This window comes from Mycteria americana, chromosome Z, assembly GCF_035582795.1.
Source record: "Mycteria americana isolate JAX WOST 10 ecotype Jacksonville Zoo and Gardens chromosome Z, USCA_MyAme_1.0, whole genome shotgun sequence".
Lineage (NCBI taxonomy): Eukaryota > Metazoa > Chordata > Aves > Ciconiiformes > Ciconiidae > Mycteria > Mycteria americana.
Window position 1 is genome coordinate 46,302,174 of NC_134396.1, and position 15,421 is coordinate 46,317,594.

The 15,421-nt window shown below is 37.1% G+C and overlaps 1 protein-coding gene across 2 annotated transcripts in view; it reads right to left on the bottom strand.

The window, feature by feature from the left end:
• Positions 1 to 15,421, bottom strand: part of SLC44A1 (solute carrier family 44 member 1) — a 71,762-nt gene that overhangs the window by 12,598 nt on the left and 43,743 nt on the right. For both annotated transcript variants that reach the window (XM_075526793.1, XM_075526792.1), the window contains exons 6-12: positions 12,005 to 12,174; positions 10,059 to 10,148; positions 7,878 to 8,005; positions 6,800 to 6,990; positions 4,434 to 4,595; positions 1,108 to 1,264; positions 771 to 854 (exon numbers count right to left, since the gene is read on the bottom strand). In XM_075526793.1, the coding sequence (XP_075382908.1) occupies positions 771 to 854; positions 1,108 to 1,264; positions 4,434 to 4,595; positions 6,800 to 6,990; positions 7,878 to 8,005; positions 10,059 to 10,148; positions 12,005 to 12,174 (982 nt within the window). The remainder of the gene's footprint in view (positions 1 to 770; positions 855 to 1,107; positions 1,265 to 4,433; positions 4,596 to 6,799; positions 6,991 to 7,877; positions 8,006 to 10,058; positions 10,149 to 12,004; positions 12,175 to 15,421) is intronic.

Here is a 15,421-nt window from a genome sequence, read left to right on the forward strand (position 1 = left end):
TTCTCTGCAGGGGGAGGTGAGCAGTGGCATAACTATAGCAATTAAGTAGTTAGAAAAAATATTCTGGAAATATAAAAGAGTTTGAGAGTCATACAAGTCCACCAAGATAATTTCTAGATACTCCACTAGACTGCATTCAAAGTTAGCCAGGACAATTTTAAAGGATTATACTGAGTTTTTTTAAAGCCGCCTTCTGCTTTTATTTCTGTATTTCCACAAGCAAAAAAAATGAACAGTGAAAGGGATATTAAAGAGATATTTAGAGATGTACTTAACAGAGGTGGAACCACAGGCCAATAAAATCTCTTTTACAAAGGGGTCTGACCAGCCAGTGTGTTGCAACTTGCAGCTCTTTCTCCACTTTGTAGACGATGACAACGGTTTGATGTTATATACAGTTTTTCAATTGTATGAACCTTAAATACTACACCTAGAAAAGCTTCATTCTCTTTTCACAACAAACATATTTTGAAACTCAGATGTAGTTCGGTAGAGTGGACATAAGGAGGAACATCTCCAACCACTGAACAAATTGTTATAAGGTTGAGATACCACGTTCACGAAGATGAATACCAGCTATTTTTCACCTTCACAAGGTAAACAAAGACTGTGATGTGCAGTGTAATTTCAGTAATGGAGACAAGACTGAAGTACCTTCATTGAAGTTCAGTTCCAAAGTACGACAACCTTATGTGTCAGCCTCAGACTGCATTCTGGGAATCACATATATTATCAGCCCTTACATAAAACTTGAATATTGAAAATCTTACCTGATTTAAGTAGGTCAGGCACTTTTCTAGACACCAAAGGCAGCAGATGCAGGCTTTGAGCATACAGCGAGCACAAGCATTTTCCTAGAAAAGCACAGAAGATGGGAAAACAAAGATGAAGAGTAAAACCAACAGATCTTAAGAAAACAATATTCCTTTGTGTTTCAGTAACTGATACTCAGCTTGGTAACTTAAGCAGTCCCTCTCAGTCCCATGGTCCTTTAAAGACCAAATATTCCAAAACAAGACTTCCAGCCCCCACACAGATTAAATTAAAGTAGCTGTAAATATGTCAGTTATTGAGTTTCAGAAGGAAAATGGAATCTATCTCTCTTACCTTTCCTTTGAGTTGTGTATGAATATACATAAGAATCATTCGTGGTATCTTCACTAGTGTGATAATGAAAGACCCCTTTGCCACCGTTCCTAGGTGGTAACAAACAAGGCGATTAACAGATGCCAGAATAGGAGTAAATGGCAGATTCCTTTTCTCCCTGTTGAAAAGAGAAAAATCAATATAGAATGATCAATATGTATTTAGTATCATCTAGAAGTACTACAAATTCTCAATAAACTAATGTGCAAAAGGAATGTATTATCTTTATACTAGCTTTCAGTTTATATTGTTCAGTCCACACTGACAGTCTGTGCAAGTCACAGTTTTGGCTCTAATGCTGGAATAGGAATAGGATGAGGAATCAGTATGTCTTAAGGGTAGTCTTACCAGCAGTTGGCTGCATTACCGCTATCGCCAACTAGCAGTTTCTATAAAGCTACATTTGATGGTGTGGAATTCAAAACCTTCCAAAAAAGTGAGAAACAAAGCTAACATTTTTTCCATTGGACTATTGATAAACTTGCCTTCCCTGTCTCTCCTGTTCTGTTGGAGGTCTTTGTGGACACTCTGGAGAGGATATTACTATTGTTATTTATTAGGTAAATTATTTTCTCAGATGTTTTGCATTTCTGATTTAGCTATTATATCCTCAAGGAACCAAGTATTAAGCCTTCAAAAAAGCTATTTTATTTCAATGTGGCTAGAATATTTCTAATCTATCAGATGAATACTCTCTTTCACAGTTTTGAAGCAATTCCCTCTTAAAGTTTTTATTTATATTTCTTACCAAGGAACCCACTTCCATTTCTCTCTCAAAGAACAGCTTTATTCAACATTTAAAGAATGGCTCTTCTTCTTTGTTAGAAATATGAACATAATGCTAAGCATATTAAAGGAACAAATGCTAACATTCCAAACATAAAATATCTCCTCAGCTTGGGAGAAAGTTATTTCCATGTGAGTTTCATTCAAAAAGATAAAAAAGTAGAGTCTTCATTCCATGAAACTAATGTCTGCGTAAATCAATCCCGAGATGTTAATGATTAAAATAGGTTTACCCTGTATTTTCTTCCAATTAACTTTTAGAGCTCAGGTGAGGGAAGCCAAATTCTATTCCCTTTTGGGCACAATCACATAAGGTCTGAGCCTTACACCCAGGCAACCGCACCACTTCTTGCTTTTGAGGTAAATGTAACTGAGGGCAGAGCCTGTAATGCAGAACACCTTGAGGTCCGTTATTGCCCGAGTTGAAAGGAATCCATCCGGCTAAGGTGAATGAAGAGTGAACATATATAAAATGTTTCTCCATAGATAACTTCACCTCATTTGCTGTGGAAAGCTGCTAATGTGCGAAATAATGGGGAAGTCCAAATTAATGACCTTTCCTTTCTTACTAAGTCACTCTTCAGATTAGAATTGTACCTTAAAATGCAGAAAAGGATAACAGTAGGGACAAATGGGTACTTACTAACTTAAAATAAAAATCCTGGTATGGAATGATAGGGTACAGTTAAAAGAAAAATCATTCACCCTCAGGTGATAGAAAATACATAAACTTACAGATGAAGCATACACTTGCTAAGTGATCTATTTCAATGCGAAGTTATCCTCTCTCCTCTCTATTTTCCTAGTTCATTACTCAAGCTAGTTTAATTATTCACAAGATTACATCCCTGTAACATCTTGTAATAACTTCACAGAGGTATTTCATTGGTATACTGGAGGACTTCATCATTAATAAAATAACAGAATTCCTGTCAGCACAGTAAATTATTCCTTGCCTTTGATATTGTGTTAAAGACTAGGGCAGATAAGGAGTCAAACGTAATTCAGATAACAGTCTCAATTAAAAAGACAAACCAATTAAACATTTGTGATCTGAATCATGCACTTGAAAAATTTCTGCATGCATTATTTAAAAACCCATTTTTTAAAAAACCAGACTCTTAAAAGCATATGGCAAGAATAGAGTGTGGCTGCTGGATATCACTAGAAATTTTTATATACAATATTCTTCACATGAAAGGCTAAAAACACATACCAAAACCCACTAACTGAACTACAGGTGTACTCAGGATACTTCTTGGGGATGGCACTACTCCAACATCTTGGTTTTCCTTTCTTAAGTAAATCACCATTGCTAAGTATCTTGTCAACATCCTCTACTCATGATGCTCTTTATCCAGAGGACTTGTATTTATATTATTTGGAAAAGACTCTGAGAACATCTTAAATAAAATGACTCAACTAGTTCTTGAACAATGGTGTGGCGTTTTTGGGGTGGGGGGAGTTGATGAAATGTATCATGAACTACTAGATCTAGGATGATGTGGAGAAGCTTCATTAAACTATACTTTTGTGGAACAGATATTAGTGTACTTGCTTCTTTTCCTTACCAAAAATATTGCCATAATTTGCTCTACATACCAAAATGTAACACTTCAGATCACTGAAGTACCATTTACTCTCATTAAATACTAACAAAGCACCTGATACAATTTTTTTTCTGAAAAACCTGGGTCCTAAATGGCTAAAACCAGAACTTTAATTTTCACTTATTTAAGGTAAATTTTAAGCAATTGTAATCTCAGAAAAGTTTTCAAATACTAGAAATTAAAACCCCAAAGCTAAGTTTGTGATTCTGAAATCTGTTTCTTATCTCTGTGAAGCAAAATTCTTGTGCCTGAAGGTTGGTAAAACCATTGCTTAATAATTAGTATTGCCTTCTTGAATAGCTAGCAGATGCATGCAGAATAGCCAGTGTATGCCCCAATACACAACTTAGTACACAAATATAGCAATGAAATATGGAGCTTTAATGCACACATACTTTGTACCACTTTTTATTTGAACATGATCTTGTCAGAATCTATATGTAAATGATGACTCTAATAACACCTTAAGTAATCTTGTGTAAGAAAGATTAATGAAGCACTGCAATTAATTTAAAGGGCACTGTTTTGCAATTAAAATAATAATCAATTGCTTTCAATATTTTTAAATCTCTACCGAGCTTATCAGCATTAATTATTAGCATTACAGATGATCTTCCAGGTGCATTCTACTTTGTAAACCATCATCCATGTCCATACAATGTGCACGGGTTACAAGGCAAACAAGACTTCAAGTCCTAAATACCAAGAATACCATCTACGATCAGCAAACCAGATTATTTTAGGACTTGACATGATTTAAAGAGTCAATACAATTCAACTGCTCTCCAGCTTTCAGGATGGAAGCAAGTATTCTCCCCAAAAGCTGTGTCCCTCATTATTTCTGCTAATTCCATTTCTAGGCTGCTCACAGCAGAGCTAAGTTGTCCTTACCTTGTAAAATAGTATGTCACAACAGCCCCTGCTACTGTCATCTGCTGACAGGCTAGGATAAACTCGCTGATCCAGATCAATCCCACTACATGGTACCACCACATGTATTTCAAAGGGCCTACCATCCGAAATTCAACAAATCCTTCTTCATTTGGGACAGGACTACCTAGAAATAAATGAAGGTAAAAAAGGAAATTGTGCTTACATCAACTCAGAAAGAAGGAAGCATATGGTGTTAGCAGTTCATAACTGTCTACAGCAGAACCCCTCTAGCTTCTACTAACACTACTAAATATCATGTTTAGGAAGCGTGTTCACAAGAAAGATACAGCTTTTGAGACAATCAGTATAATGGCATTTGAAAAAAGCACTAAAAAAATATTCTGAGTGTACTCAAAATCCCGCAACACTGCTTTTAATTTATAGCCTCACGGTGAAATTTCCAAAACTAACCACAACCCAAGTGGCAAAAATCCTTAAAATTAAACATAATAGAAGCCTGCCTTAGTCATTCTTAATTTCAGTCTGCTGCTCTGTTGGTATTATTCATACAGTCAGTATCAATATTAAACTACATACCTCCTTACATCTGGATATCAATATTAACAATCACTTTTGTTTTCCTTATGGTAAGTCTTTGTGCATGTATTTCAATAACATCTTTAGCTTTAAAGGTATTTAGAGACATAAGGAGCAGCTTTAGAGATACTAAACGTATGATTTCATACATTCAGAAATCCATTGACTCTTTGCCTCATCTGAATAGCGATATCATGTGTTGAGACTGACAGTATGTCAGAACCCTCCTAGGATAAGCTCTATTTCAATATGTTAACCTACACTGAGATGTTTCATCTTATGCAACAGTTATGTGAACAGCTGATGAGATTCAGAAAAATACTGAAAGTAACATCGCATGTATAAAATGCTTACCTTGAAAACCATTGTTTAGACTTAGCATTGATAGCACCTTCTCCACCTTCTTAGCTATGCTTTTATGCTTATATAAAAAATTAGTATTTTCTTGTGAATAAATTGAGCTATTGAAATAATTTTGGGTTTAGTGAACAAGCTCTTCATAAGTGTAGGCATCTTCTCATAACCAGATAACATACACTTTTTCAGTTCTCCTGGTTTGGATTGAAAAGATCTGGCCCTATTTCCACAAAGATGCTGTTTAACTGATATCAGTGAAGATATTGAGTTCATATAAAGCTAAAAGCATAAATTAGTCTTTGCAGAATCAAGGCCAATCAAGGCCAATTTTCTGTCAGAAAAATATAGTATCAGCCTAAATTCTGCTACAAATTTAGTCCCTGTGCAGTGGTCTTTAACTCACAGAGTGAAGCATGGGACTGAGACTTAACTCACTTTCAGAGGCGAACATTTTCTGCACATAGCACAGCATGTAATGAAAACTAAAAATTTCAACAGTAATGAGAACAAGAACACATACATTCTATTACCTCAATCCCTTGCTAAGAATTCAGGCTATGAAATAAAAAATATTTATCTTGTATTATCCTGAAATAGCTCTGTGACCTGAAACACTGCTACATTTGGATCAGCAGTAAACAATACATTTCAAAATTCTAAAATTTTAATAATGAATGATGGTCTCTATTGTCTACAACTTACTGCAAAATAACACAGACATCTCCCATTTTAAAACACAGTTGCTAGGTTTCTCTGCTGAAGTAACTAAGATTTGAACCTACAGGATCCACTAATTCTAGAAGCTCTTGCCAGATGCTGAACGCAAACAAAGCTCTCATCTTCTACAAGCTTCACGGCAGGCAGAAATTGAGAGCACATTGGCTGCTCTCAGAATATGGTGTACAAACAGCAGAAAAGTCTCCCTAATAATCCTGGAAAATGCTGAAATAATACTAGACACCTAACTGAACACTACTTTGAGTATACTGACATTTTGGGAGACAGTAAATGTGCACAACAGCCCTTTCATTACATCATCTTCATCTGTGTGAGTACTGGCTACAATACAATACAATACTTGATGAGATTAGCTGTAAGATTAGCTGGTTTTGACTTGTTTGTGTAAAATTAGAAGGAATTATTTGAAAAACTGTTATAGCAGTCTTATTAATGGAGTCTTATGGTTTGCAACATGCCAACTTGCATCAAATCAAAAAGCCGGCCTAAGGCACAAAGTACATACTGGGAATGCAGACTCAAATGCACAACAACTTTCTTGAAACAAGTGTTTTGAAGTCACTGAAGCAGACAACAACAGAAGCATAATATCTGGGTTTTTTCCTAGAGGTTTCCACATGCTTTTTAACCAACTCTGCCTGAAATCATACAAAAACGAAGTGGAATTTATTTAAAATAAGCCTGGTGGCTACCTACCTGTAGTACCAAGGAAAAGCAGGACTGTGATCCAGTATGTCCAGAAAAGGATAAGCACAAAGAATGTCCAAAATGGCTGGAAGACTAGCAGCGGCAGGTGAATGAAGACCTTGCCGGCCACGTGGAACAAGGCAATGGTGAGAGCTACTCGTTTGCGCATAATTAACATTATCAAGAACAAGATAACCTAGAAGGAGAAGTTTCCAAATCGCATTTTAGAGAACTGAAAAATAAGCAAGCTATTATTTTGCACAGCTAGGATATTCAAACACAGCAAATGAACACATGCTCTATCTATAAGATCACAAGATCAAAATGTAAAGCCTCTATCAGCTTCTTCTGGCGATAAATTATTTTCCAAAGTATACTTTTGGGGAATTCCAATCTCATAATTACATATATGGAATCATCAGCCTCAGGCTTATGAGATTAGACCAGATTCTATCCTCAATTATGTTTTACAAACCAGTGAAATCAGCAAGATTCAACAAAGAATGCAATTTAATATCTGTATTTGGGCATGGTGTGGTGGACTTGTCATATCAGTTAGGCAAACATCGTCAATTTTTAGTAATAAAGTCAGTAACTCTGAAACGAACAGCAAGGCCCGAACAAGATAAATTGGTTCAGTAATCATTTTTAGTATTTTAGTTCATAATGGTCCTTCTGTAAGTGGAAAAAGTTTGGGAACAACTGATTTCAGAAGCAGGAATGGTCTAACTACTTTCAAATAAACTGAAATGATGAAGTACCTCTGAACTGGGAGCCTAACAAAAATCTCGTAAGTGAAACTGGATTGGGAGTTCAATATTGTACCAATTCATGGAAGTCCCTGTGGACATTTTACAGTACAGGAGAGTAGCTGCAGGGTCAGGAACTCTCTCCTGACTCAAAAACAGATATTACAGAACAATGCCTGGAAGGGGAAAAAAAAAAAAAATCACCGCAACAGAGCTTGCAGTAGAAATAAACTCTTCAAAAATGTGTACAATGTAAACCTTTCACCTGAATAAAAAAAGATAAACAATCAGGAAGACAGAACAATAAAATAATATAGGTGTTAGCAAAGCATACCGTGAAGACTGTAGCTGAAATGGCATAGATCAGAAGAGCCTGAAGATTGTCTTTGGCTATTTGAGTCTCAACAGCACTGGCAGATATTCGTTGCTTAGCATAGAGCCACCACAGGACTCCTGTACCACCTATGTTTTAGAGAAAAAAAAAAAAAGGAAAACTGAAAGATGTTGCTTCTACGTGACACAGTTACACTACCTAGTACCAAAGAGACTGAAGTTCTTCAAAGCACCAGTTTCTTCTTTTAAGTCTAGGCTGGTACAGAATGCTCAAGGGCACTGATGGCTAACCCAACAGGAACTTTTGAGGATGGAGAAGTGCCCTCTTCTCAAGTGGATATACTCTTTTCACAGTCTCACCCCACTATGACCACTTGAGAGACTTGCAGCTCTTTGGCTCTGTGTTTTAGGGTGAAGTGCATGAGGGGACTAGTTCATGGGGAGCCCTAACAACAAAGATCACAGCTCTGATTAGACAGGCAATAGAGTAACAAAAAGAAGAGTTATGCAATAGAACGTATGTATATACGTGTATAATATGGTAGGGAGTAAGAATTTAGGGGCGGGAACAGAGACGGAGCTTTGGATTAGGATGCAAAATAACAAGAGGAAAAAAATGGAGGAGTCTACAACTCCTGGGAAGACAAATCGAGAATAGAAGGAACAGCCCTGAAACTGAAAACAGCACCTCAGGTTAATGAAACATAGCTATACCTGCATCAGACGATGTATTTTGGGCCCCGGAAAAAACATTGGTGAAAGGCTCAGGAGGCCAATATAGTGTGATGTACTTTCTTCTAGCCCCTGTTATGAAATCCCAGCCTTATGGCCAAAATTTCATTCTCATATTCTAGCTACCTTTCCAAGGTAGAACTTTTCTTAAATACAAGACTTTTGAGTATCTCTTTTGAGTATCCTTCTCTGTTCTGTTGTTATTTCGGAATCAGCTGCACAAGCTTATCTAGAGATTACAAGTCTTTGCTGAAGGTACTCTGTTCAGATATAAAATGGAGGATGCTCTTTTGGCGTCTCCTAAACAAACAGTGAATACCAAATAAGCAGTATGTCTCACAAATGACATGTTCTTACTCAGTCTGTGTAATGGATGCAATTTTTTAGAACATAATAACAGATGGCAATGTCATTCAACTTTTTCACTCAAGATAGTTACTCAGCTCCTAAAGAGAATATAAATGAAAAAAAAAAATCAATTTTTCCCCTTTTCTGTGGTCAGAGATCCTGTGAACAGTAAGCAGAAAAACCAAGTGATCCTGAAAAGACATATATGGTCTGCTGATTTTTTCCATCCCTTGCAGTCATGCATTACAAGAATTAAATTGCTAGTACTTCCGAATTTAATGATTCTATTTTTTTCCTTCCCTACAGTCATCTGCCCCTACATTTTGGCTTTGCTACTGAGTATCAGTAATAGAAAACTTTAGTTTTACAAATATAAAAGTTAACATGATAAAGAAAGGCTATCTTCATGCAAGCTAAATAATTTTGGATGAGACAATCTTGGCCATTCCCAAGACGGCATGTCTGGTTGCGTTTCATACATGACCTAGGTCATGCAGGACTTTGAGTCATATGGAAATACAAGGATTTGATTAGAAAAGCTAGAAAAGCACCTTTGCTCCCTCTCCTCAAGAACAGATCTTAGATACACTTACAGAGCTACTCGGAGGACTGAACAGGCTGACGAACCTGTCAGGGTTGTATGGACACATCTATATCCTAAGGGTCCCCTGAGGCCGCATAAACAATAGTTGCCCTTTGATTCCTGCACGCCTGAATACGCCCAGCAGGTGGGTATGCCATCAGACACACCCAGACTAGCTGTCTTGCTCACATATTTGGAAGGCAGGTTAAGAAGTAGGCAACAGTTAGGGCTGTGCTACAAGTGCTGTGAGGAATATCCCGTATTGCCTATGTGTGCCCTAGTGAGATAGGCTGACAGGAAGCTTGCCAGCTAAGCAGATATCTAAGGAGCAACATACTCTCTGGGAGAGGACTCCAATTACAAAGGTGGCATTTTTGACATTTGTCTTGCAAGGGACTCAAAGGAAAGCTGAAGGGAAATGCATGGTCCCAGATCTGTGCGGTATGTAGTTGCCATGAGGACATGGAGCACAACCATTAGAACTGGGCACTCAGAAACTGAGAGACAAACAAGACTTACCAAGTGATCCCAGAATGACAAGAATTGTTAAAATCCAGACAAGTACTCTTGAAATGTACCTGATTATAACCATCAAAATCATGGACAACACTGCAAAAGAAGACAAAATAAGTAGAGCAATTACTTCAAGTAGAAATAGCCTTCCTAATTCTCCCACTGCACTAAAATAACTGCCTTCCAACAGAATTTTTAGACAGAGATTTATTTTCTGAGGCTTACAAACTCACTGCACAGATAGTTAAGGAAATTAGGCACCTTTACACCTTCTGCTTTATACTGTTGATTAAAACAAAGAGAGCATAAATACATTTACATGGTACATTAAATACAAGACATAATGCGTACATACAGACAGAGATGTATTTAGACAATGACAAAACAGACAGCAAGACATGATAGTACTCCAAGTCTGGTAACATGAGGACACCTCCTGAGGACCAGAGCAGAATTTGCACTCAAATGCACTTGTCAAACAAGTGCAGATAATGTGACACCTGTGTATTCCAAAATGTCATGCCAGTAAAAAGTAAAAAAATTACTTTATTTTCAACATTCAAAATGAGTTCTTTAACAAGCTTTGTTCATATAGTTCCACTGCCATTCAGGAACTGCATGTTAAAAAGCCCTCTACAATCTCAGCCAACTAAGATTTAGTGAGTGGTGTGTGTTACGTGCATGCCCATATTTTTGCATACACTTATTTGCGTACAGCAGTTACATGAAAAACCACTGGAACCTGGCTTTCTGAATCACACAATCTTACCCACTGTTTAAAAATAAAAAAAATCTGCTTAACTATGAAGGTATGAAAAATATTTTTTAAATGTACATAAAACTCTGTACTAACTTCTGACTCGAACCCAACAGTAGCACTGCTAATCAGCCACCAGCTTTCAGATTCGGAACAGTCTTTCTACCATTATTATCAAATACTGCAGCTGTCAAAATAGAAGAATAAACAGCTTTCAGTTATAGTTGAAAAGATACTCAATGGTCTTTTGTGGGTTTTTTGTTGTTTTTGTTTTGTTTTGTTTTTTTTAAACCACAAAGGCAGACTGAAAACAAAGGAATTCTTTATCTGATACAGCTTTGCAGTGTTTCTTTCTAAACTACACACTGCTCATATACATCGATAGTATCTGGAGCTTCCCATTTCAGGATTTCAGATTTTATATTTGGTAGGAGTAAAATAAACTCATTAGGAAAGTAATTTATGTGGGTGAGTAGCGTTCTACCTTAATTCACAAGAATTTGTTAGAACAGCCCTTCGGGCTAGCGCAATGTGTCAGTCTACAGGCCAGCGGCATCTCACGACTGCAGAAACGATTCAGCACCTCTATACTGCTGGGAATTTCCAGCTCTTCAGACAAGGCTGAGATTTTAAAAGGCCTGAACTTTTTAACTTTGGGGGAAGGGGAAGAAGGGGGTAACATACAATATAACAAATGGGCACCTAACTTTATTGTTTTCCCTCTGAAAGTTCTCATATCGCTGTACAAGTATGTTAAATGAAACAAACAAAACCCCCTACACTTTGTGAGTGTGCTATTGTGCACTTCTCACCCTGTCCTTTTTATTTGGAAAGGGTTTATTTGTACTTGGGTTAGCAGAAGATGAATATTAGAAAAGGGAAAGGTGAATATTATAATAAAAATGAGGGTAACGGGGGATGCTCTGTTAACTATACCAAAACTAATGTTGGCTAATCAACTGCCACACATCCTCTATATCTCATAATCAGTGGAAGAGGAGAAAAAACAGGAATGCATTATATTGCTTCTGAATAAGTTATCCAGCTATCAAATAACATTTAAAAAAAGCATTCTGAACCATTTTCTAAGGGCTCATTGCTATCATACATTTTTTTGTTCATATTGTGGTTAGAGGGTGTTAACAATCTCCTAATGCAGTACTAAGAAACAGCTAGTAATGAGAAAAACAATTACCTAGTGATAACAAGCAAAGTCCCATTATAATCTCTTTGCTGGTCATAACTCCACTAATCAGCCTGTGTAAGACACTACTGTCACTGACAAAGGTGATCAGGGCCTCTGCAAACTTGGCATAGCAGGAAATGTTCACAGGAGCACAGCGATGGAAGAATGGAATAGGTGCACTGGTGACACAAGAAAAAAAAATCAGAAAAAAAAATTACTCCTACTTAATATAAATGCCACATCAACACACAAATGAAAGGTGAATAGATGCAACCACTCCACCCTCATAACATCATAACCAGAAACCATGTGTTGAATGCACAAGTGCTGCTGGAATGAGGATGATCATAATGGGAAGTGATGCAGTTCTTATAAGTAACCCTGTGAGGCTGGAGTGCATAGTTCAATAGGAAATTATTACCCTCCCACCCTTAAACAGCAAGGCTCAGAAAATACATGTTTGTAGTTCCACTTAAACATCTCTCATTCGAGTGTCAGTTGGTGAACCAGCAGCTGAAACAATGCCTTCCACTTGTGTTAGAATGGAATACTGGCCCATACTTGCAGCAAAAGAAATCCCAGAATGACAAGACTCTTCTTGCAAGCATACATGTTATGCTAAAAGACATCAGCACTTCCAACTGCTGCCAAGTTGTCTTAGTCTTTCCCCATACTAAGCTTGTTCTTGTATTGAAGATTACCATCACAGTGTTTACCTTCATTAACTTTGTTAAAATTATACACTACATTCTTTGCAAAACATGCAAAGATGCCTCTATTGTTTCATTATTCCTGAACTGTTTTGGCAGCATTCTCCCCAAAAATACTGATGCTGTGCATTAAACTTTGCAGAATGCTCAGCAGAACCTGTTATCAAGTCCATCAGAATAAGATACAAGAGAGCAAAAACTTCACTTTAAAAGTGGGTAATTTTGTTTTCCAAATGTTTCCCATTAAGTAGCTGCCTTTCTTGCTCATAAACTATGTCAAATCTCAAAGTGGCCTATTACATCTTTTGATCAATCTTCGCAATTACACCTGAGACACGTTCCATGAATTACATGTTCCTTCCTCTAATTGTATCCAATGAGAGAAATGTCTTTCGTATTAAGTCAGTCTTTTCTTCTAACCTCTAAATTTGTTTCACCCTCCCCAGTCTTCCTTACTTAAAAGATTTCAGTGGACTGTAGCAGCAATGCACATAACCTTTTGCAGTTTCCCCACTTCAGCAATGACCTATAAACCAGCAATTTTCTGTACTCAGTAACTATGTTAAGCCCAAGCATTTCCAAAATTCTGTCATTTCAAACACATAGTGAGTAAACCAGCTGCCTTAGGCACATCCATTCTATGCATTGTTTGTTGGGAAAAAAAGATAAGATGCTGAAAGCCATTAGTGTGTCATCATTCTGTACAGAATTCAGGAGAAATTATGATCACCTAGGTAATTAATAGATCCTAGGTTTTTGTTTTATGTGACTGATGATTGTAAATTACATGGTTTTAAACTTACTGTGCTGAGTAGGTACATTCATTTGGAGATGCTCATATTGATGGTCTACTTTTAGGTAGTGATGAAGACAGCAGTTAAGTACAGCAAAGTAATTGTGAATTAGTCACAGTTGTTAAAAACCAAACTAAACCCATAATGATGGCTGCCCTATTTAAAAGGCGGCCCGTGTATCCTCTCAGCCTATTTCGGAATATGCATCGTACTGCAGTTCGATGCAGATTATATGCAGTAATACTGTGAAGTACTGAAATCTGACAGGTTTATTTAATTGTTAACTGCTCCAACTTTGCAGAAAGCCTAGAGCATTTAGAAGTTGTCAATATCAATAACAAAGTGCAAATTCTGAGCTGGGAGTAGGCAAAAGACTGTCATTCCTGCATCCAAATACAAAAATACCCATTTTGAAAAGGGAAACTAGTGGGATTAAAATACTGTTCCAAAATATATCCCAACAGAGGAACAAATGCTTTTTACGTACCAGAGTTTATATTACCCATCTAACGTCGCTTAAGCTATAACAATTTCACTACACATTTTGAGTTACCTGTTTTCATGTGCAATAATTAATTTCTAACTTTGTTGTAATTAATAAAAAAAAAAAAGGAGGTTAGTGGTTCCTACAAGCTTTCTTGAGTAAATAGGACTCCAGAGAAGCCACGTTTTGAGATCTGCTGCTATTTCAGTGGTTCTGACTGAACGAGTGGGCAAGGTAAGGTGTCTTGTTTAATAAAAAATACAATAATAAATCTATTCTCAGTGACCTGTGCTATTTTATATGGCCTCTTTATTGTAACTTGGTATATTACATACCAAAATGAAATTACATGTTTCTGAGAATAACAACATGATACTTAATCATGAACAAGAGCAAGTAAAGTTCAAGCCAGCAGCTGATGATGCTAAAAATTGTATTTTTAAAGCAATATTCAAATGAAGTTAAAAGACCCATCTGATTGTTCAAGTACTAGATTTCAGAGCAGAGCTTTTTCCTCTACTACACCTGGGCATATATAGGAGCCTGTGTGTGGGGAGCCTGGTTGGAGTGCCACTGCTGCCTGCTCCTTACAACCTCTACAGAGCAGCGCCTTGGCACAGCTCAGCACAAATGTTTGATAAATGCTACAGGGAAAAGCTGGATAGGTTTTCCTCTAGGGTCCTCTATTTCAAAACCAACCAGCAAAGTCATGCTCTACTGACGCTGAGATGTGCTAGGGACAGTTTCTGGAAGACACATGTACCACTGGCTGCATTGCTAGATAGCACTGCTGTGTCAAAGTTGGACATCGTGCCTTGAAGCTGGAGGATAAGAGTCCATTGAGACATGGAGCCTCAACTGAACGGCGTGAAGAAGCCTGGTCATCAAACAGAAAACATCAAGGGACAGTCCTCACAGCATACTCTATCTCCATCCCATGGACCTAATGGGAGTCAGATGATGGTTCATACCTCTGACGGATCAAATCTGAAAACAGGAGTGTTAGGTAAGTTCCCCCTGAATGCCTCAGCCTACAGGGTGTTGGGTTTTCATTTGTTTGTCACCACAGGATTCCATTTCCGCTCCAAATTACACTAATTTACTCAAATAATTTAACTATAAAAATCTGAAAAACAGAGTGGTTTACAGATACAGTATTGGCCTTTCTTGCTTTAGGGCATTAAGTTCAGAATTTTTAATCTCAGAAAATATTCAAACATTTTCAGCTTTTTATTCATATCAAATAAAAAAGGGGAAATACTCCACCTACACAATAGCTTTTCAAAAATAACTCTTGAGCTAGTTTTTGTGAGGAATTTACATAGTGTCATTAGAGCTCTGACACACTGTTCTGTCCTCCTGTTTTCTTATTAAGCTATATTCATTCAGAGTGAATGACATGGGAACACACAGTGAGAAAAGTCAATATAATTCTGGC